Here is a 27772-nt window from a genome sequence, read left to right on the forward strand (position 1 = left end):
CACCTAGCATAATAGTACTAAGTGTTAAAATATGCGTCTACCTCAAAAAATGGCAAAAAATGCTGCTATGCTAATGTTAGAAGGCTAGAACCAAGCTTAATAGCGGTATGCGTTTATATAAGCATCTAGCTATGAAAATGGCTAAAAATGCTACTGTGCTATTGTTAGCGTGCCAGCAGTGCTAACATTAGCATGTTAACACCCAGAATAATAGTACTAAGTGTTAAAATATACGTCTACCTCCAAAAATGGCAAGAAATTCTACTATGCTAATGTTAGCATGCTAGCACCAAGCTTAATAACGGTATGCATTTATATAAGCATCTAGCTATGAAAATGGCTAAAAATGCTACTATGCTATTGTTAGCGTGCTAATAATGCTAACATCAGCAGGCTAACACCCAGCATAATAGTACTAAGTGTTAAAATATGTCTACCTCCAAAAAAGGCACAAAATGCGGCTATGCTAATGTTAGCATGCTAGCACCAAGCTTAATAGCGGTATGGTTTATATAAGCATCTAGCTATGAAAATGGCTAAAAATACTACTATGTTATTGTTAGCATGCTAGCAATGCTAACACCCAGCACAATAGCACTAAGTGTTAAAATATGCGTCTACCTCCAAAAATGGCAAGAAATGCTGCTATGCTAATGTTAGCATGCTAGCACCAAGCTTAATAGCGGTATGCGTTTATATAAGCATCTAGCTATGAAAATGGCTAAAAATGCTGCTATGCTATTGTTAGCATGCTAGCAGTGCTAACATTAGCATGTTAACACCCAGCACAATAGTACCAAGTGTTAAAATATGCGTCTACCTACAAATGGCAAAAAATGCTGCTATGCTAATGTTAGCGTGCTAGCACCAAGCTTAATAACGGTATGCGTTTATATAAGCATCCAGCTATGAAAATGGCTAAAAATGCTACTATGCTAATGTTAGCATGCTAGCACCAAGCTTAATAGCGGTATGAGTTTATATAAGCATCCAGCTATGAAAATGGCAAAAAAATGCTACTATGCTATTGTTAGCATGCTAGCAGTGCTAACAGTAGCATGTTAACACCCAGCATAATAGTACTAAGTGTTAAAATATGCATCTACCTCCAAAAACGGCTAGAAATGCTGCTGGGCTAAAGTTAGCATGCTAGCATCAAGCATACTAGCTATGGATAAAGCCACTCAAAGCCTCCATTACATTACACTGATGACGCAATAGCCACCGCTAGTATATCTAATGTGTTATTTTGTCCTATTATGTCTACTATATTAAGGAGTGTAAAGGTGACTATAGGGATGCTACTTAATGTTAGAGGGCTCTAATATAAAACATAGAAGGTCATAAACAGGTATTTTATGCCATTTCAATTTATGGATATTGAATTGTGCATAACAGTACATAGCATGTGTGCCTTGGAGGGACCTTTTATTGTGGCCAGTCTGAGGCAAACCTGATCATGTTCTCTTGAAGTGAATGAATTAAACAGCCAACCAAAGTACCTCCTGCTTCTTGGCTGGTGCTGGTGACACGCAGATGGAAACGGGCCAGAACTTCCTGAGAGGAGAGCATAAATAAATGAAAACATGAAATAAATACACCTTCGAGACGTGAGTACATGTGAGACGTACTGCTGGACGCCCAGAAAGGCCAGCAGAGCCAGATCAGGCTGCTTGTTGAGACGGAGAACGCACTCCCAGTAGATGTCATCTTCTCGCTCCTTGTCCAGAGCGTATAACGTGAAGAGCGGAGGGTAGAGGCGGGGCAGCAGGACAGGAAGCAGCAGACCCGATCCGCTCACCACGTGGCTGAGGAGGAAAGAGTACCGATCCATCGCCGTGTTCTCCTTGGAGACTTCATGCATGGGTGAGTTTTCCGGTTTCAATCCCAAGTCCTCTTTGCCTTGGAGGTCGGCGTTGGGATCTCGAATGACACCGCCCTCTTCCGGCAGGTCCGGGAACAGAAACCTGAACACAAAAGCCGAGAAAAATCCGATCAAAAAACGAAGAAGCGAATTCCCGCCGTGGTCACGGTGCCTACCTGACGATCTGGAAGATGCGGTTGAGGTAAGTTTTGATCTCGCTGACGGCCTGCGGGAGGAGCCGGCGGTTGGCTCCGACGCCCACGTATGTCATCCTGTAGACCGCCACCAGCACCTCCACCAGGCGGCCGAGTGGGTGCAGCGAGGTGTCACATGCCTGGTGAGATAAAATACAAACGATGCTCTGTGATTCATTCTGAGCAGCAAAGCCTGAAAGCAATCCGATCCGGAACGCTGGAATTTTCATGGCTTTCCAAAACATTTTCCCCTTATCAAATAAAAATGGTATAAACTGGATGTGACTTTGAATGCACCATTGTGTGTGGCTTCACCTTGATGAGGTAAAGACGGATGGCGTGATATCTCTCCATGGTGATGGGGCCTCCATGTTGAGGGATGACCTCCAGGCTCTCCAGAGTTCTGTTGTGACTTTGAGACAGGAGCTCCGGACTGAGATGAGATGCAAAAAAAAAAAAAAAAAAACACGGAATAAGCCTTGATAACAAAAGTTCAGTGGCCTCTGTGTATGTACCTGTCCTGAATGTGGCTGAATGGTATGCGCTACTAATGTTAGCATTGCTAGCATGCTAACAAATTAATATTAATATTTTTCTCAGGTGTTAGCATGCTAATGTTAGCATTGGTAGCATGCTAACAAAATTAATCATATTTTTCTTAGGTGTTAACATGCTGATGTTAGCATTGCTAGCATGCTAACAAAATTAATATTAATATTTTTCTCAGGTGTTAGCATGCTGATGTTAGCATTGCTAGCATGCTAACAATAGCATATTAGCATTTTTAGCCATTTTCATAGCTAGATGCTTATATAAACGCATACCGTTATTAAGCTTGGTGCCAGCATGCTAACATTAGCATAGCAGCATTTCTGGCCATTTTTGGAGGTAGACAAATGTTTTAACACTTAGTACGTTTGATGCTAGGTGTTAGCATGCTGATGTTATCATTGTTAGCATGCTAACAATAGCATTGTAGCATTTTTAGCCATTTTCATAGCTTGTTATCAAAGGGACACTATCATGTAAACATTATGGTAGGAGTTAGCATGCTAATGTTGGAATGTTTGGGACTTGGATATTTTAGCCATTTTCATAGCTGGATGCTTCTATAAACACATACCGCTATTAAGCTTGGTGCTAGCATGCTAACATTAGCATAGCAGCATTTTTGGCCATTTTTGGAGGTCAACGCATATTTTAACACTTGGTACTATTATGCTGGGTGTTAACATGCTAATGTTAGCACTGCTAGCATGTTAACAATAGCATAGTAGCATTTTTAGCCATTTTCATAGCTGGATGCTTATATAAACGCATACCGTTAAGCTTGGTGCCAGCATGCTAACATTAGCATAGCAGCATTTTTTGCCATTTTTGGAGGTAGACGCATATTTTAACACTTGGTACTATTATGCTGGGTGTTAACATGCTAATGTTAGCACTGCTAGCATGCTAACAATAGCATAGTAGCATTTTTAGCCATTTTCATAGCTAGATGCTTATATAAACGCATACCGTTATTAAGCTTGGTGCTAGCATGCTAATATTAGCATAGCAGCATTTTTTGCCATTTTTGGAGGTAGACACATATTTTAACACTTGGTACTATTATGCTGGGTGTTAGCATGCTAACAATAGCATAGTAGCATTTTTAGCCATTTTCATAGCTGGATGCTTCTATAAACGCATGCCGCTATTAAGCTTGGTGCTAGCATGCTAACATTAGCATAGCAGCATTTTTTGCCATTTTTGGAGGGAGACGCATATTTTAACACTTGGTACTATTTGTGCTGGGTGTTAACATGCTAATATTAGCACTGCTAGCATGCTAACAATAGTTTAATAACAGTATGCGTTTATATAACCATACAGCTATGATAATGGCTAAAAATGCTACTATGCTATTGTTAGCATGTTAGCAGTGCTAACATCAGCATGCTAACACCTGAGAAACCCTGCACTGTGTGTGTGTGTACCTGTCCTGGATGTGGCGCCGGCTTGTGGTGAGCGCCACCGCAATGTTCTCCCACGCCTTCCAGTGCTCTCCCTGGCCGGCGGCCTCGCAGCCCAGCTGAGTCCAACACTCGTCAAACACCGCCTGCCACTTCTCCTCGGCACGCACACACAGTCGCCCCAGCTTCCTACACACACACACACACACACACACACTGTCAATCATCCCATGTTACATACATGACACTTTCAAGTTACTTGGGGTCAACCTACACCGGACGCATTTTCTCCACGTCGGTATCAGCTAGTTGTGGCTTAAAGTAGGAGCCGGTCACTTTTGGGCCGGCGCCCCATTCGCCGCTGAAGGAACCCTCCAGGTAGTCGCCATTCGCCATCGTCAGCACACCCTGGGGTTGGGGTCATACAGACATGAAGGTTACCGTATTTTCCAAAGTTTTGCCGGCTTGGTTTTCTTCTCTTGTGAATTGAATGTTGTTCGAATCAACGCCATCATAAATACCCTAAATTACATATGACAGGAACATTGCCGTTTTTGGGAATCTGATACAAACACTAGTCAAAGATTCTCTATGACAGGATCATTGCTGTTTTTGGGAATCTGCTACAAACACTGGTCAAAGATTTTCTACGACAGGAACATTGCTGTTTTTGGGAATCTGCTACAAACACTAGTCAAAGATTTTCTAAGACAGGAACATTGCTGTTTTTGGGAATCTGCTACAAACACTAGTAAAAGATTCAATATGACAGGAACATTGCTGTTTTTGGGAATCTGCTACAAACCCTAGTCAAAGACTCTCTATGACAGGATCATTGCTGTTTTTGTGAATCTGCTACAAAACCAGTAGTCAAAGATTTTCTATGACAGGAACATTGCTGTTTTGGGGAATCTGCTACAAACACTAGTCAAAGATTTTCTATGACAGGAACATTGCTGTTTTTGGGAATCTGCTACAAACACTAGTAAAAGATTCAATATGACAGGAACATTGCTGTTTTTGGGAATCTGCTACAAACCCTAGTCAAAGATTCTCTATGACAGGATCATTGCTGTTTTTGTGAATCTGCTACGAAACCAGTAGTCAAAGATTTTCTATGACAGGAACATTGCTGTTTTGGGGAATCTGCTACAAACCCTAGTCAAAGATTCTCTATGACAGGAACATTGGTGTTTTTGGGAATCTGCTACAAACACTGGTCAAAGATTTTCTACGACAGGAACATTGCTGTTTTTGGGAATCTGCTACAAACACTAGTCAAAGATTTTCTACGACAGGAACATTGCTGTTTTTGGGAATCTGCTACAAACCCTAGTCAAAGATTCTCTATGACAGGAACATTGCTGTTTTTGTGAATCTGCTACGAAACCAGTAGTCAAAGATTTTCTATGACAGGAACATTGCTGTTTTGGGGAATCTGCTACAAACCCTAGTCAAAGATTTTCTATGACAGGATCATTGCTGTTTTTTGGAATCTGCTACAAACCCTAGTCAAAGATTCTCTATGACAGGATCATTGCTGTTTTTGTGAATCTGCTACGAAACCAGTAGTCAAAGATTTTCTACAGCGTTCATAGTCACCTTGCCGTTGAGGGTCCAGTCGTCGGAGAACTCGCCCTCGTATGTGGTGTCGTCCTCTGACAGCAGGATCCCAGTGCCCTTCAAGTCAAAACCTCTCAGTTGTGTTCAATTTCCTCCCTCCGTCTGCGAACGGCTCCTCACCATCATCTTATTGTCTTTGAAGGATCCTTCGTAGTAAAGTCCGAACTGCGTCACCACAATCCCGGTTCCTTGTCGCTGGTTGTCCTGCCACATGCCGATGTACTTCTCCCCTCTGATGAAAGAAAACAACAACCAAGCTCTTGCTTTCAAAACACAGGAAGTGTCAAAAACGGTAGTCTAAAAACGGACACGGCTACGTACTTGGTGATGTTGTCAAAGACGCCGTAGCCCGTCTTCTTGTCGTGCGCCCACTGGCCGATGAAGACGCTGGGGGAGGAGGTGTTGAGCTTGCCGCTGCGCAACATCCCGTGGCCGTGCCGCAAACCGTCCCGGAAGGAACCGTCGTAGATCTCGCCGTTGGCGTATCTGCAGAACGAGTTTACTCCATAGCAGGACTATTCACCTACATCGCCTTGGCGTTTTTGGGAATCTGCTACAAACACTAGTCAAAGATTTTCTATGACAAGAACATTGCTGTTTTTGGGAATCTGCTACGAAACCACGAGTCAAAGATCCTCTATGACAGGAACATTGCTGTTTTGGGGAATCTGCTACAAACACTAGTCAAAGACTCAATATGACAGGAACATTGCTGTTTTTGGGAATCTACAACAAACACTAGTCAAAGATTCGCTATGACAGGAACATTGCTGTTTTGGGGAATCTGCTACAAACACCAGTCAAAGATTCTCTATGACAGGAACCGCCGTTGCTGTTTTTGGGAATCTGCAACAAACACTAGTCAAAGATTTTCTATGACGGGAAGATTGCTGTTTTTGGGAATCTGATACAAACACTAGTCAGAGATTCTGTATGACAAGAACATTGCTGTTTTTGGGAATCTGATACAAACACTAGTCAGAGATTCTGTATGACAAGAACATTGCTGTTTTTGGGAATCTGCTACAAACCCCAGTCAAAGATTCTCTATGACAGGAACATTGCTGTTTTTGGGAATCTGCTACGAAACCACTAGTCAAAGATTCTCTATGACAGGAACATTGCTGTTTTTGGGAATCGGCTAAAAACACTAGTCAAAGATTCTCTATGACGGGAACATTGCTGTTTTGGGGAATCTGCTTTCGAAACCACTAGTCAAAGATTCTCTATGACAGGAACATTGCTGTTTTTGGGAATCTGCTACAAACACTAGTCAAAGATTCTCTATGACAGGAACATTGCTGTTTTTGTGAATCTGCTACAAACACTAGTCATTTTTTTTCTATGACAAGAACATTGCTGTTTTTGGGAATCTGCTACAAAGAGTCATCACTAGTCAAAGATTCTCTATGACAGGAACATTGCTGTTTTGGGGAATCTACTACAAACACTAGTTAAAGATTCTGTATGACAAGAACATTGCTGTTTTTGGGAATCTGGTACAAACACTAGTCAAAGTTTCTCTATGACAGGAACATTGCTGTTTTTGGGAATCTGCTACAAAACCACTAGTCAAAAATTTTCTATGACAGGAACATTGCTGTTTTTGGTAATCTGCTACAAACACTAGTAAAAGATTCAATGTGACAGGAACATTGCTGTTTTGGGGAATCTGCTACGAAACCACTAGTCAAAGATTTTCTGACAGGAACGTTGCTGTTTTTGGGAATCTGCTACAAAACCACTAGTCAAAAATTTTCTATGACAGGAACATTGCGGTTTTTGGTAATCTGCGAAAAACACTAGTCAAAGATTCTCTATGACAGGAACATTGCTGTTTTTGTGAATCTGCTACGAAACCACTAGTCAAAGATTTTCTGATAGGAACGTTGCTGTTTTTGGGAATCTGCTACAAAACCACTAGTCAAAAATTTTCTATGACAGGAACATTGCTGTTTTTGGTAATCTGCGAAAAACACTAGTCAAAGATTCTCTATGACAGGAACATTGCTGTTTTTGGGAATCTGGTACAAACACTAGTCAAATATTCTCTATGACAGGAACATTGCTGTTTTTGGGAATCTGCTACGAAACCACTAGTCAAAGATTTTCTGATAGGAACGTTGCTGTTTTTGGGAATCTGCTACAAAACCACTAGTCAAAAATTTTCTATGACAGGAACATTGCTGTTTTTGGTAATCTGCGAAAAACACTAGTCAAAGATTCTCTATGACAGGAACATTGCTGTTTTTGGGAATCTGGTACAAACACTAGTCAAATATTCTCTATGACAGGAACATTGCTGTTTTTGGGAATCTGCTACGAAACCACTAGTCAAAGATTTTCTGATAGGAACGTTGCTGTTTTTGGGAATCTGCTACAAAACCACTAGTCAAAAATTTTCTATGACAGGAACATTGCTGTTTTTGGTAATCTGCGAAAAACACTAGTCAAAGATTCTCTATGACAGGAACATTGCTGTTTTGGGGAAACTGCTACGAAACCACTAGTCAAAGATTTTCTGACAGGAACGTTGCTGTTTTTGGGAATCTGCTACAAACACGAGTCAAAAATTCTCTACCAGTACCAATATATAAAGCCTACCTGTAGGTCCCCACGCCATGCATTTTGCCATCCTTCCAGTGGCCGTGATATTGGTCCGTCTTGTTCAGGGTCTTATTCGGAGCCACAAATTCACCGAAACTAAACAAGAACACGTATATTAAAACAGACGATGACACGCCCTCCATACGCGTCGCTATAGCTGACACTGACCCGTCCTCCAGCCCGTTCTTGAATGACCCCGTGTAACTCCTCCCATCGGGCCACTTTAACACGCCCCTGAAAGCAGCACAGATAACAAATCGCATTGTAAAACATCTCGGTTGGGGGGGGGGGGGGGTCGCACGTCCCACCTGCCGTGCGGCTTCCCGGCCATCCAGCGTCCGTCGTAGGTTGCTTCTTTCAGCCGTCCGTCTTTGTAAAACGTGTAAGTGGCGCTCCGAGAGATGGGGGGCTCAAACTTTTGTTCTTCGCTAATATTCAGGGCTTGATCCACCGCCTGGTTAATGCAGTGGATCCACTTGGTCTGTGAAAGCGAATTAGAAGTGAGGACTTGCAACAAGTCACATGACATGACATGTGACATCTACCTTCTCCATAGGGGAGCTGGCCAGCAGGGTGAACATCTCCTCTGGTGTGATGACCTTCAGCCCGTAGCTGCTCAAACACACAACAATGAATGAGACGCAACATCTCGCCATATAAACGTCTATCATATTAAAACTGGGGTGTCCAAACGTTTTCCAGCAGGGGGCCACATCGTGAAATATGAAAGGATGCATGTTGTTAGTATCAACTCCAAAATATTTTTTTTACTACTAAAAAATATTTCAACATTATTTTGTTATAATTATAAAATATTAATTCATTCATTTTCTACCGCTTATCCTCGCAAGGGTCACAAGGGGTGCTGGAGCCTATCCCAGCTGTCTTCGGACGAGAGGCGGGGTACACCCTGGACTGGTGGAAGAAGAAGACGTCACAAGAGGGACAAATCTTGCGACTTTTTCTTATGTTACTGGAGACTTCTGGAGACTCGGGTATGGGGTGCTGGAGCCTATCCCAGCTGTCTTCTGGCGAGAGGCGGGGTCCACCCCGGACTGGTGGCCAGCCAATCACAGGGCACATATAGACAAACAACCATTCACACTCACATTCATACCTATGGACAATTTGGAGTCGCTAATTAACCTAGCATGTTTTTGGAATGTGGGAAAAGATACCCGGAATACCCGGAGAAAACGGGGAGAATATGTAAACTCCACACAGAGATGGCCGAGGGTGGGATTGAACCCTGGTCTCCTCGCTGTGAGGTCTGCGCGCTAACCACTCGACCGTCGTGCCGCCCAAATCATTATTCAATTTTATTTAACATTATTTTGTTATAATTATAAAATATTAAATATGTTATAAAATATTAATTCAATCATTTTCTACCGCTTTTCCTCACGAGGGTCACAAGGGGTGCTGGAGCCTATCCCAGCTGTCTTCGGACGAGAGGCGGGGTACACCCTGGACTGGTGGCCAGCCAATCACAGGGCACATATAGACAAACAACCATTCACACTCACATTCATACCTATGGACAATTTGGAGTCGCTAATTAACCTAGCATGTTTTTGGAATGTGGGAGGAAATACCCGGAATACCCGGAAAAAACCCACGCATGCACGGGGAGAACATGCACACTCAACACAGAAATAGCCGAGGATGGAATTGAACCCTGGTCTCCTAGCTGTGAGGTCTGCGCGCTAACCACTAACCGTGCCGCCCGTTATAAAATATTATTTTTGTATTTTGCTGTAATACATATTCTCATTTTTGGGGCTGCGCGGCCACTTGAAAAACAACTAAAAATGCTACTGTTATTGTTAACATGCTAGCAATGATAACATTAGCAAGTTAACACCCAGCATAATAATCTACCTCCAAAAATGGCAAAAAATGCTGCTATGCTAATGTTAGCATGCTGGCACTAAGCTTAATAACGGTATTTGTTTATATAAGCATCTAGCTATGAAAATGGCAAAAAATGCTACTATGCTATTGTTAGCAGTGCTAACATTAGCATGTTAACACCCAGCACAATAGTACTAAGTGTTAAAATATGCGTCTAGCTCCAAAAATGGCCAGAAATGCTGCTATGCTAATGTTAGCATGCTGGCACCAAGCTTAATAACGGTATGCGTTTATATAAGCATCTAGCTATGAAAATGGCCCTTTGAAAAACGACAAAAAATGCTACTGTTATTGTTAACATGCTAGCAATGATAACATTAGCATGTTAACACCCAGCATAATAGTACTAAGTGTTAAAATATGCGTCTACCTCAAAAAATGGCAAAAATGGCTACTATGCTATTGTTAGCATGCTAGCAGTGCTAACATTAGCATATGAGAGTTGGCATTGAACTCGGGTCTCCTAGCTGTGCGGTCTGCGCGCTAACCACTCGTTATCAAATATTATTTTTGTATTTTGCTATAATACATATTCACATTTTTGGGGCTGCGCGGCGGGTCGAGTGGTTATTGCGCAGACCTCACAGCTAGAAGACTCTAGTTCGATGCCAACTACTGTGTGGAGTTTCCATGTTCTCCCCGTGCATGCGTGGGTTTTCTCCGGGTACTCCGGTTTCCTCCCACATTCCAAAAACATGCTAGGTTAATTAGCGACTCCAAATTGTCCATAGGTATGAATGTGAGTGTGAATGGTTGTTTGTCTATATGTGCCCTGTGATTGGCTGGCCACCAGTCCAGGGTGTACCCCGCCTCTCGCCCTAAGACAGCTGGGATAGGCTCCAGCACCCCTCGTGAGGAAAAGCGGTATAAAATAAAATAAAATAAAATAAAATAAAATAAAATAAAATAAAATAAAATAAAATAAAATAAAATGGCTGCACGGCGATTGAGTGGTTAGCACACAGACCTCAGAGCTAGGAGACCAGGGTTCAATTCCACCCTCGGCCATCTCCGTGTGGAGTTTACATGTTCTCCCCGTGCATGCGTGGGTTTTCTCCGGGTACTCCGGTTTCCTCCCACATTCCAAAAACATGCTAGGTTAATTAGCGACTCCAAATTGTCCATAGGTATGAATGTGAGTGTGAATGGTTGTTTGTCTATATGTGCCCTGTGATTGGCTAGCCACCAGTCCAGGGTGGACCTTGCCGTTAATGTGGGCATTTTCTTTAGTTTTCTGGTGAAATTATATTTTTCTATAAAAAAAACAGCACACACAATTCCCCTCCCCCCTAAACACTTTGGACACTCCCATGTTAAAACAATACAAAAGTCCCTCACATGCCGGTGCTGTCATCCGAAATTGGCTCCACCCACAGCGTAGCCAAGGAGAAGACGTGATGCGTGGAGAACTAGGAGTTAGGAGAACGAATAGAAATCATCAGACATGCTTGTTGATGTAGCGTCAAATGATGGATGTTCCTGTGCTGCAGGGGCGGCCGTGGCTAATAAAGGGCGGCAAGGTAAGGAAGGATGGCGCCAACAGGAAGAGATGGGATGGGAATGTTTTTTTTTGTTTTTTTTATGATATCATTGCTTATATCAAGGGATGCTCCCGTTCTGCAGATTCCAATCTCATGAATGAAAATGACCGTTGTGCCGTGTAAAGTGGGTGGAGGGATTCGAACTCAAATTCCAAGGTCCCCTGACCGCTAGGGTAAAGGAACATATATCGATTGAGTCAACTTCTTGGATGTGAGAGTACATTACATGGATTAACGGCGCTCCAAGTGACAAAGCGGTCGGCGCGTCATCTCATTCGATGACAATTCCGACTGCGGCGCACATTTGGGCGAACGTTGGCGTAATTTAGCTGCAGGCTAGCATCATCCCTTGTTTGTTTTTTTCCAGGAAAAGTAGCACAAAGTCAAAAAAGGAGACTGTTGGGACCGATTCCTTGGAGAGCTACTCACGGAATACCGAATCGGATTAGTGACTTAGTCTTTCTTGTCATTCCAGACCAATTCCAAGACACCGACGCCTTCTTTCCACACACACACACACACAGTTACAAAAGTGGGGTGACAGAGAGCGTCATACTTACAAGGTTTTTATAAGGCGCCACGCCCTGACAGCACGGAAAGCAAGCACACACAAATGCTTGAATAGCACAAAGGGTTATAAAGTAGGAATTTTTCGTGCGTGCACGTGGATACGCGTGTGCGTGGCGCTGACCTGTGCGTGGACGAGAGCGTCGTTAAAAAGGATGAACCAGTTGACGGAGAACCTCCCCGAGTTCTGCAACGTCAGAGCTTTGTTGCTGCTCTCGCAGATGAGGCGGCGGTGAGGCTTCCGTAGCGAGTCCTGTCGAGAAAAAAAAAACGTACATTGTCAGCAAAATGTTCGAATGATCTAATGGACGCTCCAATAGGCGGCACGGTCCGCTAGACATCGCCCAAATAATGAAACCATGCTAGTTCTTAGTGTCCTTTCGCATTAATGACGCCTTAACAGAAGTTTACTTTAACGGCGCTAATTTGGGGGATTTTTAATGAATAGTTACAGTATTGTAATATATATTATTATTATTATTATTATTATTATTATTATTATTATTATTATTATTATTATTATTATTATTATTATTATTATTATTATTATTATTATTATTTATTTATTTATTTATTATTAATATTTATTGATAATATTATTGATTAAATATATTTATTTATAATTACATTATTATTATATTATATATAATATATATATATTATATTTATTATTATTATTATATTTATTTATATGTATTATTATATTTGTAATAATATTTACTAATTTACTGATTGCTATTATTTACTAATAGTTATTAATATAATGATTAATTATAAGTATTTTAATGTGTTTTAAAAGAGAAATGAAATTACATTGAGTTTTCCATTATATATAAATATTTTATATTATGACTATTGAATTGTTACAGTACTGTAATATATATTTATAATATTATTATTATATTTATTTATATTATTTATATTAATATTTATTAATAATATAGATTAATTGATTAAATACTATTTATTTATAAATATATTATTTTTATAATATAATTAATATTAAAATTAATAATAATATAACTATATATTTTTTATTCTATTATATATAATTATATATTATATTATTATATATTATTTATTATATATAATATATATAATATTTATTATTATTATATTTATTTATATTTATTATTATATTTGTAATAATATTTACTAATTTACTGATTATTATTATTATTAATTCTATGTATTTTAATGTGTTTTAAAAGAGAAATGAATTGTATATAAATATTTTATATTATGACTATTGAATTGTTACAGTATTGTAATATATATTTTTAATATTATTACTATATTCATTATTATATTTATTTATTTATTTATACTCATATTTATTGATAATATTATTGATTAAATATTATTTATTTATAATTATATTATTATTATATTATTTATTATATATATAATATATATTATATTTATTATTATTATATTTATTAATATTTACTAATATAATGATTAATTCTATGTATTTTAATGTGTTTTAAAACAGAAATTAAATTACATTGACTTTTCCATTTTTATTAAATATTTTATATTATGACTATTGCTCCGTTATTTATTATAGGTTAATGCAATTAATTAATTCTGAGTTAACTATGGACAAATGTGATTAATCATGATCAAATACTTTAATCGATTGACTGTATATATTATATATATCTCAACAGAAAAAAAGTCTGTTTCTACCTTTTTCTGTTTTTAGTAATCCACAGTATAACATAGGTAAGTTTCAGGAAAATATCAGTTCCCAACAAAAAAGGGAGATTTTTTTTTTGTTGTGAAAAGATACATTTCATGCATAACTTTCACTGTGACACAAATGTTTTGCTTTTGCGACAGCTCAAATATCGAAAAAACCAAACCAACACAAAAAAGTGTTGCGTCATGAACGCATCACAATTTTCACATTGGGAACTAAACTGTGTGTGCGCACATGTATAATAACTATGTCGCTTTTTTTATTTATTTATACGTACAGAGTATCGATGCGTATGAATCCTGTAGCCGTGAAGAAAAGAACCGTTTTTACCGTCATCTTGCCGGGGAAGCTCTTCCAGAAAAGTGAAGTGTACTCGGCTTCCTTTAATCTCTTCTTCAGCAGAAGAGCCAAAGCTTCAAACTTGGCGCTGCTGTCCTGCAAACGCTGGTAATCGCCGGAGCACTGACACATAAACATATTTCATTTTTCATATATGTTTTTTTTTTTTTTTAAACATCCCATTACTGACAGTGAACCTACCACTTCAAAGCAAGTAGCCAGTTTGAGCAGCAATCGCCCGTACTCGCGAAGATGATGCACAGGGAGGCAGAAGAGCGCCACAAAGATGTCCACCATAGCGAGGTTCTCCTCGGTGGTCTCAGCTAACCTCTGGAGCAGCTCGGGATTCTTTCCGAAAAAATCTCTTAATAAAAAAAATAAAAATAAAACATGAATAACATTTAATATTATGAATGAACAATGGCACTCTCATTGCAGCCTGACACTGTTCATTCAAGGCTGCTCGGAAAAAAGTGGGACACTGACGTCAATGGCGTCCACAGGACCAATATCTATTTGTAGTGGGTGACAAAAACATAACTGTCTCTTTTTTTGTTTGTTTGTTTTTTTTTTAAATGTCACAAATTTCCACAGAAAGGCTGCACGGTGGTTGAGTGGTTAGCGCGCAGACCTCACAGCTAGGAGACCCGACTTCAATGCCACACTCAGCCATCTCTGTGTGGTTTTCTCCGACAACATGCTAGGTTAATTAGCGACTCCAAATTGTCCGTAGGTATGAATGTGAGTGTGAATGGTTGTTTGTCTATATGTGCCCTGTGATTGGCTGGACACCGTTTCAGGGTGTACGTCGTCTCTCGCCCGAAGACAGCTGGGATAGGCTCCAGCACCCCATACCCGAGTCTCCAGAAGTCTCCAATAACATAAGAAAAAGTCGCTAGATTTGTCCCTCTTGTGACGTCTTCTTCTTCCATGGCAGAGCATATGCGTATGAGGTGACAGCGTTGAGAAGAGCGTTACCCGCGTCCATACCAGAGTCTCCAGAAGTCTCCAGTAACATAAAAGTCGCTAGATTTGTCCCTCTTGTGACGTCTTCTTCTTCCATGGCACAGCATATGCATATGAGGTGTGTTACAAAGTGGAAAATGTCTTTATGAGCAAGAGTTATTTTTGTGGCCGGACAAATTTTATTTAGCTGCCACAAACGGCGGTCTCCGGCACTCGCATCCCAAACCCGGATGCCCTCTGACAGCTGTAGTGTGTGTGTGTGGGGCGGGGGGGGGTGGGGGGGGGGGCGGAGACATCACGCAAATTAGGGATAAAATGAGAACCCGAGTCGCCAAAAGTCTCCAATAACATAAGAAAAAGTCACTAAATTTGTCCCTCTTGTGACGTCTTCTTCTTCCATGGCAGAGCATATGTGTATGGGGGGGGGGGGGGGGGGGACATCACGCAAATTAGGGATAAAATGGGAACCCGAGTCTCCAGAAGTCTCCAATAACATAAGAAAAAGTCACTGAATTTGTCCCTCTTGTGACGTCTTCTTCTTCCATGGCAGAGCATATGTGTATGGGGGGGGGACATCACGGAAATTAGGCATAAACTGGGAACCCGAGTCTCCAGAAGTCTATAATAACATAAGAAAAAGTCGCTGAATTTGTCCCTCTTGTGACGTCTTCTTCTTCCATGGCAGAGCATATGTGTATGGGGGGCATCACGCAAATTAGGGATAAAATGGGAACCCGAGTCTCCAGAAGTCTCCAATAACATAAGAAAAAGTCGCTAGATTTGTCCCTCTTGTGACGTCTTCTTCTTCCATGGCAGAGCATATGCGTATGAGGTGTGTTAAGAAGTGGAGAATGTACACTACTACAAGCTAAATGCTTCCAGAACAAAAGTACTGATATTTTTCTTGGTTTAGGTCACAAATAAAGAAAAAGTATGTACTCACAGCAAAGGTTTGGTCATGGTCAGGAATCCTCCCATCACCTGGAAGTCGGCCAAGGTGCTCCAATACCTGAAACGATGGAATCAAAGCGTCCATTGTGATGCCATGAGGTGTCAGTTGTTACGACTAGACGGCACATACTCAGTGTAAGCGTCCAGAAAGATGGCGGTGTGCTCAAGGATAGGCAGGCTTTTAACATCGCGGCCGTGTCGCAGTCCGGCGGTGAGTCTGACCGCGTGCCGTCCGGTCAGGTGACACAAGTGACAGAATCGACTGGCGAGCGTCTGCAGGAGCCCGAAGTTGACCGCACCGAGGGTAGCGCTTAAAAATTCTAGAAAACATATTTTTGCTACTGTTACCATGGTGACGGGAAACCAAAAATATCTTTCCCGGTCTGTGATGTTCTCACCGAACTCCAGCAGGGGGCGTAACGCTTGTGTCTTGATATTGGACAGCTTGCAGTAGAACTTTCTCTCCGCCGACGCCAACTCATGGAGCCCGGCGATGTAGCCCATTACGTTCTTATCCGACAGTGCGGCGCATCGACGGCCGCCGGCAAAGACGCCGCTTACAAATCCCAACTGCACAACAACACCATTTTTTTTTTCTCACCAATTTATGATCCCCGGGCGCCCGCTGCAAATATTTTCCGTCTTACGTTCATACAGAAGGGAAGCAGCACGGATTGCTGGGTGTAGCTCTCGGTTGGCTCCTCCCCTTCTTCCCGTGTGCCGTTCTCCTCCGCGTCCACCTTCACCTGCTCACCGCTGTAATAAATGATGGGCTGGACGCAGTCTCCATCAGCCAGCAGGAGGCTGTGGCGCTCTCCGGCACTCGCGTCCCAAACCCGGATGCCCTCTGACAGCTGTAGTGGGGGGGGCGGAGACATCACGCAAATTAGGGATAAAATGGGAGAAAATGTTGGAAAAAATGTCAGTCCTATCATTTATACTGTACGTATATATTTTTTTATTATTATCTTTTGTTTCCAACACATACAACTAATTTAATTTAATTTAATTTAATTTAATTTAATTTAATTTAATTTAATTTAATTTAATTTTTGCTGAAAGTTAAGCTTCAAATGTATCTTTTCACAAAAAGCCTTTTTTCTCCTTCATTTAATTTAAATTAATTTAATTTTAATTATAAAATAAATTAAATTATAAAATAAATTAAATTATAAAATAAATTAAATAATAAAATAAATTAAATAACAAAATAAAATAAAATAAAATAAAAATAAAATATAAAAATAAAAAATAAAAAATAAAAAATAAAAAATAAAAAATAAAAAATAAAAATAAAAAATAAAAATAAAAATAAAAATAAAAATAAAAATAAAAATAAAAATAAAAATAAAAATAAAAATAAAAATAAAAATAAAAATAAAAATAAAAATAAAAATAAAAATAAAAATAAAAATAAAAATAAAAATAGAATTAAATTAAAGAGTCTTACCACTAACTTACCACTTCCACACGGAACGGGAGAAGAACTTACCACTATCATATGGGACACGCCATGGCTGAGGTAATGTCACTACTGTCGCCTAGTAACCGGAATATCATATCACTTGTATTTCAACATGGATCATGGATGGGGGTATCAGGAATTATCTGCAGAGTAATTGAACGTCACATCAAATTAAGAAATGGGTGCATAAACTTGCATTTGTTTTGAATTTATGCAAAATTATGCACACGGAACAGACACTCAGAGTAATATTTGGTTCAATTTCCCTGAGCAAGTTTTGCATGGTTACCGGGCTGCCGTCAGCTTCAGAGAAGTCCTTCGTTTGTGGCCTTCAAGAGCAAACCCCAAACCCTCAATAATTGAATAAAATGATGGCTGTTTTGTAGTAGACTCTGGTCTATTATTAGTCAAAACATGTTGAAATACAAGTGATATGATATTCCGGTCACAAGGCGACAGTAGTGACATTACCTCAGCCATGGCATGTCCCATATGACAGAGTGGTAGGTTCTTCTCCCGTTCCATGTGGAAGTGGTAAGTTACTGGCTTCTCGACTCTTTCGATTCCAGCCATTTTTCAAAAGCCCTCCCTCTTGATTTTTCAGGACATACAAAATATTGTGTTCTTGGGCGATGTTTACATAACATATACCAAAAGAAAGATTAAATTAAATTAAATTAAATTAAATTAAATTAAATTAAATTAAATTAAATTAAATTAAATTAAATTAAATTAAATTAAATTAAATTAAATTAAATTAAATTAAATTAAATTAAATTTCTCTTTAAATTAAATTTCTCTTTAAATTAAATTAAATTAAATTAAATTAAATTAAATTAAATTAAATTAAATTTTTGCTGAAAGTTAAGCTTCAAATGTATCTTTTCACAAAAAGCCTTTTTTCTCTTTAATTTAATTTAATTTAATTTAATTACATTTAATTACATTTAATTACATTTAATTAAATTAATTTAATTAAAAAATAAAAAATAAAAATATATTTTATAAAAATAAAAAATAAAAAAAATTAAATTAAATTAAATTTAATAAATTAAATTAAATTAAATTAAATTAAATTAAATTAAATTAAATTAAATTAAATTAAATTAAATTAAATTAAATTAAATTAAATTAAATTAAATTAAATTAAATTAAATTAAATTAAATTTAATTTAATTTAATTTAATTTAATTTAATTTAATTTTTGCTGAAAGTTAAGCTTCAAATGTATCTTTTCACAAAAAGCCTTTTTTCTCTGTAATTAAATTAAATTAAATTAAATTAAATTAAATTAAATTAAATTAAATTAAATTAAATTAAATTAAATTAAATTAAATTAAATTAAATTAAATTAAATTAAATTAAATTAAATTAAATTAAATTAAATTAAATTAAATTAAATTAAATTAAATTAAATTAACGGCTTTATTTAAATTTAAATAGTGGTAAGTTCTTCTCCCATTCCGTGTGGAAGTGGTAAGTTAGTTGTAAGACTCATTCGATCACAGCCATTTTTCAAAAGCCCTCCCACAAAATATTGTGTTCTTGGGCGATGTTTACATTACATGGCATGTACCACCCCCGCTTTAGATGTGGATGTAGAAGTCACCCCTCACCTTGGCTTGGCGAGGGACGCTGCTGGGTGATTCCATATGGCCCAGCTGACCGTGTCTGTTACTGCCCCACGAGAACAGCTGGAAGGCAGTGACACAAACAAAAAGTCAGACGCATCGGCACTCACGGTCGCCTGCATCTGCACACTGACCTGCGACTGCGCAGTCAGAGCGAGGGAATGCTGGGCGCCGGCTGCCACCCGTACCACTTCCTTGTTGTTGAGACTTTTGATGCAGAGCGGCTGTGACCTGTAAAGTATTCCATTTTGGATTTGTGTAATCCAAGAAAAAAATAAGACCCCCCTCCCGAATTTCCAAACCTGTCCAGGTTGTCTCCATGGCCGAGCTGACCTTGGTCGCCGTGGCCCCAGCTCCACACTTCTGTCTGCAGGGTGGGCAGCACTTCCTGGGTCTCCGGGGCCGACACGGTGGCCAACGGTGTCAGAGCCACGGTAGCCATCTTGGAACGTCCCACTTTACGAATCAGCCGTGGGGACACTGCAGGTGAATGACCAAAAATAAGTATGGACAGGTGGTTCGAGTCCCATAAGTCCTTGGTAAAGTGGGTGCCCAACTGCGTTTTTTTTTTTTTTTTCCGGAACCCGCCCCTTTTAATCTCTGTAATCAGGGCGTTTATGTGGCAGAAATTACAACTCATTAAAACTTGCATTAAAGTACGTCAGCCCCAACAGGAAGCTACCCAGCATGCCTTGCGGGTCATACCTTAGTCAAAAATGTTATTTTTTTTGCATGTATATTGTTGTTTGACCGTTTATTTCATGTGGTGCAGTTACGGCACAGTTAAATTAAATTCAAATTCAAATTCAAATTCAAATTCAAATTCAAATTCAAATTCAAATTCAAATTCAAATTCAAATTTAAATTTAAATTTTAAATTTTAAATTTAAAATTAATTTTTATTAAAATTAAAATTAAAATTAAAATTAAAATTAAAATTAAAATTAAAATTAAAATTAAAATTAAAATTAAAATTAAAATTAAAATTAAAATTAAAATTAAAATTAAAATTAAAATTAAAATTAAAATTAAAATTAAAATTAAAATTAAATGAAATTTCATTTCATTTCATTTCATTTAATTACATTTCATTGCATTGTTTGACTTCCTTCCTTTAACGACATTATTCTCATGAAATTATGACTTCTCCCTCCTTATTCTTGTCAAATTACTGCAATTTTTTTTATATTTTTGCAGTACATTAAAAAAACATTTTCTTGTTAAATTATATTTAATATTTTAAGAATTTATTACTATTATTAAAAGTCGGTCAAAATTGAAATAAGAAATAAATTTAGCAAGAAAGATAAAGTCATTTATTTCCAGGATTTCGCGGAAAGCACAAAATGATGTGGCGGGTCAGATCTGGGCCCCCGGGTTATTATTAGTTATGAATATTAACATTTCAGCCTTTTCTGGTTATGTGATGCTTTTTTTTTTTGCTCTATTTGCCCATTTTGGTGCTTTTTTTATTTCTCCAATGCGTCCCAAATGTCAAACACCCCCAGACACCCGTGTAGGACATATTTCACCAGAAGGCCAAGACTTACCAAATGATGGAATCCATCTGATGCCTGATGAATCCATATTGTAAAGTTTACATGAATGAGTGTTGAAAAAAAGCGTGACGGTACAAAACTGGACAGTAGCATACACTGGAAACCCGAATGTTCAAAGTACTTCAATAAATTAAGTTATGCATATTCAAAGTTCTTTAAAAAGTTCTAATAACTTTATTATGTCAAGTTCATTTAACATGTGTTTGTCTATTTTGAGTACTTTTAACTAATATGTTTTGATTAAATTCAACTATGGCTATATTAAGAAAGATTAACTTAAAAACATAGTAACTTAAGACACTGTAAACCCGAATGCTCAAAATAATTAATTAGTATAAGTATAGTTAACTTAAAATTTTCTTAAAAAGTTATACTCATAAATGTTGATTTAGTTGCATTATCTGTCTTTTCAGTTTATTTAACTTGTAATTTTTGATGAATATGAAAATTAACTTTTTGCAGATTTGTGTAACCTACTTAAAATAATTAACTCGTAGTTACTTATTAAAGAAAGTATCTATTAAACATGACTAAATCAAACCAAGAATTAATTAAGAATAAATCCATTGCATCAGATAGATTTGTACTGTGTATGTTACACATGGGGCAGCACGGTGATTGAGTGGTTAGCGTGCAGACCTCACAGCTAGGAGACCAGGGTTCAAGTCCACCCTCAGTCATCTCTGTGTGGAGTTTGCATGTCGGTAAATAAGCGGTAGAAAATGAATTTACTCAAATGTTTGAGTTTATGAAGTAAAAAAAAAAACAACAACTGTGAAATTATTTTTAAAAATTAATCACATTAATCACAGATTTTTTTAAACAAATTAATCACAATGGCCAACTATGTCAGAAATATGCATGTAAATAAGCGGTAGAAAATTAATGAATGAATTTACTCAAATGTTTGAGTTTATGAACTCAAAAAACCCCAAAAAACTGTGAAATTATTTAAAAAAAATTAATCACAGATTTTTTTTACAAATGAATCACGATTAATCACAATTGTCATCTATGTCGCAAATATGCCGGTAAATAAGCGCTAGAAAATGAATGAATGAATTTACTCAAATGTTTGAGTTTATGAACTAAAAAAAATGACTGTGAAATTATTTTTGAAAGATAATCAAATTAATCACAGATTTTTAACAAATTAATCATCATTAATCACAATTGGCAACTATGTCGGAAATATGCCGGTAAATAAGCGGTAGAAAACGAATGAATGAATTTACTCAAATGTGTAAGTTTATGAACTAAAAAAAACCCAAAAAACTGTGAAATTATTTTCAAAAAGTAATCACATTAATCACAGATTTTTAACAAATTAATCACGATTAATGACAATTGGCAACTATGTCGGAAACATGCTGGTAAATAAGCGGTAGAAAATGAATGAATGAATTTACTCAAATGTTTGAGTTTATGAACTCAAAAAAACAACAACAACTGTGAAATTATTTTTGAAAATTAATCACATTAATCACAGATTTTTAAGAAATTAATCATGATTAATCAAAATTGGCAACTATGTCTGAAATATGCCGGTAAATAAGCGGTAGAAAATGAATGAATTTATTCAAATGTTTAAGTTTATGAACTAAAAAAAAACAAAAACTGTTAAATTATTTTTTTAAATTAATCACATGAATCACAGATTTTCGACAAATTAATCACATGAATCACAATTGGCAACTATGTCGGAAATATGCCGGTAGAAAATTAATGAATTACTCAAATGTTTGAATTTATGAACTTAAAAAACCCCCAAAAAACTGTGAAATAATTTAAAAAAAATTAATCACATTAATCAGAGATGTTTAACAAATTAATCACGATTAATCACAATTGGCAACTATGTCGGAAATATGCCGGTAAATAAGCGGTAGAAAATGAATGAATTTACTCAAATGTTTGAGTTTATGAACTCCAAAAAAAAAAAGTGTCAGCTGATTGCTTCGCTGTGTTCGAATTCCGCTAACGTATTCGGGTTTCCAGTGTAGCAAATGAAAATGAAAGCGGCTCTACGATCATGTTGTTGCTGCTGCTCAGTGAATGCAACTTGACATAAACACTTGACGCCGGCATGCACGGACGGGAGGCGTACTTACGCAGCAGCGCATACGAGGAGGATAAGAGGTGAACGGCGTATCTACCCTGTGAGAGGAGTCCCGGGAGCGAGAGGCGGCGCTGCGTGCGCTGCGCCTCCTCTTCGCGTATGTCTCCCGTGCTGGAGCTCTTCTTGGCCTGCGCCGAGTCTTCCTGGCGGACACGCTCGGGGGCGCTCTCGGTGCCCGCTCCGCCCCACCTCGACGTGCCGGGAAGGTACAGGTTGAGCATTTTTTTGATTGACAACGCTTCATACGTGGAGGCGACTTTCTCGCCCACTGCCGAGGCACAAGACGCCACCAGATTGTTGAGCGTGTTGTTGGAGGAACTTCCGATGAGTCCGGATGCTGACGGCTGCAAGAAAAACAACAGTTGAGTAATAAAAAATCAGAAATCACTCCATAACTATACAAGCAATCTTCACTCGCTAAATGTACTGCAAAAAAGGCCAGTAAGGATAATTCATAATGCCGCCTACAGAGAACATACTAACTCCTTATTTCTAAAATCACAAATACTTCAACTTGCTGATATAGTTCATCTTCAAACAGCTAAAATAATGCATAAGGCTAAAAATAACCAATTAGCTAAAAATGTCATCCAATACTTCTCTACAAGAGAGGAGAAATATGATCTCAGGGAAGAAGTACATTTGAAACACTTATATGCTAGGACTACATTAGCGTTAGCATAGCATTTCAGTATGTAGAATCAAACCATGGAATGGATTGAGTAAGGAAGTCAAACAATGCACAACGATGAGCCAATTCAAGAAACAATACAAGCAGTTGCTGTTTGCTAAATACAAGGATGAAGAGTAAAAATAAAATAAAATAAAATAAAATAAAATAAAATAAAATAAAATAAAATAAAATAAAATAAAAGAGTCTTGAACCAGTCATGATGTGCTATATATATCACAATATTGACACTTACTATGGTACCCATTATGTCATTGGATGCTCATATCACCTCCTACTTCGATATGTGACAAAAATAAAACTAAAAAAAATAATTTTTAATGTAAAAAAATTAGAAAAATGTAAAAAGTAAAAGTTAAAAAAAAATACAAATTAATAAAATACAGTTAAAAAAATACTTAAATTATATTATAAGCAGGAAGTGAACAAAAATTTATTTATTTTTACTTTTATATTTATTTATTTAATTTATTTTATTTTCAATGTAAAAAATTTTTAAAGTAAAAGTAAAAAAAATTTAAAATATACAAATTAATAAAATAAAGTAAAAAAAAATACTTAAATTATATTGAGAAAGCAGGATGTGAACAAATGTAACAGTTACTGATTGTAAAAAAATTACAAATTAAATTAAATTAAATTACATTATTAGGAAAGCAGGATGTGAACAAATGTAACAGTTACTGATTGTAAAAAAATCTACAAATTAATTAAATTAATTTAAATTAATTTAAATTACATTATTAGGAAAGCAGGAAGTGAACAAATGTAACAGTTAGTGATTGTAAAAGTACCAGATGGAGGGGTAGGATTTAATAAGCTTTGCTTCTTCCTACTCCTTTTGGACATGTGGAACTGTGAACTGATTATGGGATGCATTCAATTGTAATCTGATGCATGTTCAAATGAAATAAAACCATTACCATTACCATAAACTTTCTCCATTGACACAAAAGTCCTGATTTTCTCTTTCGGTATGCGACAAAAAATTAAAAAAATATATACGTATATATATTAAAAAATTGAAAAAATGGAAAATTTAAAAAATGTAAACATTTATTAAAAAAAATAAAAAATAAAATAAAAAAAACAAATTAATAAAATAAAGTAAAAAAATTACTTAAATTATATTAGGAAAGCAGGAAGTGAACAAATGTAACAGTTACTGATTGTAAAAGTACCAGATGGAGGGGTAGGATTTAATAAGCTTTGCTTCTTTTTACTCCTTTTGGACATGTGGAACTGGGAACTGATTATGGGATGCACTCAATTGTAATCTGATGCATGTTCAAATGAAATTAAACCATTACCATTACCAAAAAAGGAGTCTTTACTTATGTGTTCCTTGTTTTTATGAACAGCGATATTATTCCAAGTGGAATAGCATGACCCCCCGTTCCAGGATTTAATGAGCCATGATGACATATCTACACTCACCAGTAAGGTGTGGAGTCCTCCTGTGGTCACCTTTGGGGGTTTTTCCACCTGAGTGTTATCTAAGAGCTTCTGAAGGTAATCTTTGACCGCCTGCTCATCCGGATAAGGAGCACATTTGGAACTTGTCGCGGGCGGCCCCTCCTCCGATAAAAATGACTCTTGTTTGTCGGAATTTTGAACAGTTGCTGGAGACGGAGGAGCTTGAGGAACCTGGGAAGAAAGGATGGGTTCTGACGGGGAAGTTTTGAGTAAAGGAGTTGCTTCAAGCCGCCCCTCGTCTTCTAATCCGGGGGGGCAGTAGTGGCTGTCCGAGATGATGACGTGATCTTCTTTGTCGGTCATGGTGAACAGAAGCTGCTTACACTGCCCGCATTTGTCAGCCGGGGGCCGCTGGGCATCCTGGGGGCTCAGACATCGCACCACGGCGAGGCTGTGCGAGGCGCCGCAGGCTACCTGAAGCACACACCTGCCGGCCAGGCGCTCCATTTTTTGCGGTTTCCACACAGGAAAAACGCTCGCGTTGACGCCCAGCTGGGGACCGCTTCCCCACGCCCACAATTCCCGCTTCATCGACAGCGCTAGGGTGTGATGCTCGCCACAGGCTAGCTCCAACACCGGCACCGTCTGCTGCGAGGGAACTCCGCAGTCCGAGTCCACCAGAGCGATGGGAGTGGGATTGGGCACGGAGCTGAGACCCGATAAACCGCATTGCCCCGCGCTGTTGTCGCCCCACATGTGCACGCCGCCATCTTCCGTCACCGCACCGCTGTGGAAGCTTCCGGCGGCTACAGACACAACTCGCTGCCCACTGAGCGCGCTCTCCAAGTTGGGCGACGTCAACTCAGGCGTTTGCTTCCACGGCAAAGATCCGAAAGTGAAGACCTGACCCCCTAAATGTGCACAACAAGGATATTAAAAATGTGCGTTGTGACGTTGTACCCGCCACTATTCCACTATTCCACTATGCCACCACGCTTACCTTCCACCAGCAAAACACCATGACTGATGCCCAGAGCCACCTGGAGAACAGCCTGGGGGAGCGGCAGTCGCTCGGGGGCCACGCTGTAGGAGTAACCCTTCCAGGTGTGAAGCAGGCCCCTCTCGCCTTCACCGTCATCTCCAGAGCTGGAGGACCAGAATTTGGAAACACTCATAGTGGTCAACAACTGCAATCAAGCGTTTGTGATGACTTGCGATATTATTATATATGATTAAATTGATTTTTATACATAATTTAATAATATATAACATGTAACATATAATATAGAATATATTATATAATTTTTGATGAATATGAACTTTTTGCAGATTTGTGTAACCTACTTAAAATAATTAACTCGTAGTTACTTATATATAAAAAAGTATATAATAATATATATTTTTTTATATATATATAAAAAGTATATAATATATATAAATAATATTCTAATATAATATTATATATTATAATAATATATAGCTGTTATATTTAATAGTATATATAAATATAATATAGAATATAGAATATAGAATATAGAATATATTATATATTATATAATTTTGATTAATATGAACTTTTTGCAGATTTGTGTAACCTACTTAAAATAATTAACTCGTAGTTACTTATATATAAAAAAATATATAATAATATATATATTTTATATATATATTTTATATATATATATATATATATATATATATATATATATATATATATATATATAATATATATAAATAATATTCTAATATAATATTATATATTATAATAATATATAGCTGTTATATTTAATAGTATATATAAATACAATATATAATATAATAAATATATTAATAATAATATATTATAATATAGAATATATAATACAGAATACAGAATATATTAAATAATTTTTTATTTATATGAACTTTTTGCAGATTTGTGTAACCTACTTAAAATAATTAACTCGTAGTTACTTATATATAAAAAAAGTATATAATAATATATATATTTTTATATATATATATAAAAAGTTATTTTATTATTTATTATAAGTTATTATAATAATATATAGCTGTTATGTTTAATAGTATATATAAATACAATATATAATATAATAAATATATTAATAAAAATATATTATATGATATTATATATAATAATAATAATATATAGCTGTTGTGTTAAATTGTATTATTTAATAAATAAATAAATTTAATAAATAAAAATAAATAATTATTTTCCTGACATTGTCACATTATCTTGTATTGTTGTATCAAATTGCTAAAAATCGTTGTCCTGTATGTTATTCTGATGATAATCATGATCAATAAATCATTAAACGATGTTAAAAATAAGGCCAAAGGTTCCAGTATCAACTCCAATACATATTACCATTCACATTTACTAAGGTAGCAATCGATATGAAAATGTGCAATATCGCCAGATTCGTTTTTTTGTGTGTGATGAAAGCAATAGTGTGTGGTGATAATCACATGGTGATCACAAGTAGGCATTAATCCTCTTACCCCCTCCTCTGGCTTTCCATCCGTCAGTTTTTAGTTCTCCATGATTGTTTCACAAAACATCCGCCAGTCCCCGTCACCCTGTCAGGTGTTCGATGTGATCTGTCAGGGAGGGGGGCAGCAACGTGTCAAGAGAGCAAAGAGCCATTTACCATACGGTGTC

At 37.2% G+C, this 27772-nt stretch overlaps 1 protein-coding gene across 4 annotated transcripts in view; it reads right to left on the bottom strand.

Annotated features, from left to right (window-relative positions):
* The window catches only part of als2b (alsin Rho guanine nucleotide exchange factor ALS2 b), a 29827-nt gene that overhangs the window by 1572 nt on the left and 483 nt on the right, over nt 1–27772 (bottom strand). The window contains exons 2-30 of one of the 4 annotated variants that reach the window (XM_058052442.1): nt 27613–27711; nt 26108–26253; nt 25129–26018; nt 22993–23344; nt 19625–19802; nt 19457–19553; nt 19308–19385; nt 16874–17080; nt 16625–16796; nt 16357–16546; nt 16219–16284; nt 14511–14673; nt 14301–14432; nt 12390–12518; nt 12259–12282; nt 11496–11566; nt 8789–8855; nt 8552–8724; nt 8412–8477; nt 8241–8339; nt 5958–6122; nt 5757–5868; nt 5616–5693; nt 4288–4421; nt 4038–4202; nt 2374–2491; nt 2041–2198; nt 1632–1967; nt 1503–1557 (exon numbers count right to left, since the gene is read on the bottom strand). In XM_058052442.1, the coding sequence (XP_057908425.1) occupies nt 1503–1557; nt 1632–1967; nt 2041–2198; nt 2374–2491; nt 4038–4202; nt 4288–4421; nt 5616–5693; nt 5757–5868; nt 5958–6122; nt 8241–8339; nt 8412–8477; nt 8552–8724; nt 8789–8855; nt 11496–11566; nt 12259–12282; nt 12390–12518; nt 14301–14432; nt 14511–14673; nt 16219–16284; nt 16357–16546; nt 16625–16796; nt 16874–17080; nt 19308–19385; nt 19457–19553; nt 19625–19802; nt 22993–23344; nt 25129–26018; nt 26108–26253; nt 27613–27632 (4641 nt within the window). In that variant the 5' untranslated portion in view covers nt 27633–27711. Of the gene's footprint in view, nt 1–1502; nt 1558–1631; nt 1968–2040; nt 2199–2373; nt 2492–4037; nt 4203–4287; nt 4422–5615; nt 5694–5756; nt 5869–5957; nt 6123–8240; nt 8340–8411; nt 8478–8551; nt 8725–8788; nt 8856–11495; nt 11567–12258; nt 12283–12389; nt 12519–14300; nt 14433–14510; nt 14674–16218; nt 16285–16356; nt 16797–16873; nt 17081–19307; nt 19386–19456; nt 19554–19624; nt 19803–22992; nt 23345–25128; nt 26019–26107; nt 26254–27612; nt 27712–27772 lie in introns of all 4 variants that reach the window. The other 3 variants (XM_058052441.1, XM_058052443.1, XM_058052444.1) reach the window with 3 other exon arrangements.

The sequence above is a fragment of the Doryrhamphus excisus genome, chromosome 16 (assembly GCF_030265055.1).
Source record: "Doryrhamphus excisus isolate RoL2022-K1 chromosome 16, RoL_Dexc_1.0, whole genome shotgun sequence".
Taxonomy (NCBI): Eukaryota; Metazoa; Chordata; class Actinopteri; order Syngnathiformes; family Syngnathidae; genus Doryrhamphus; species Doryrhamphus excisus.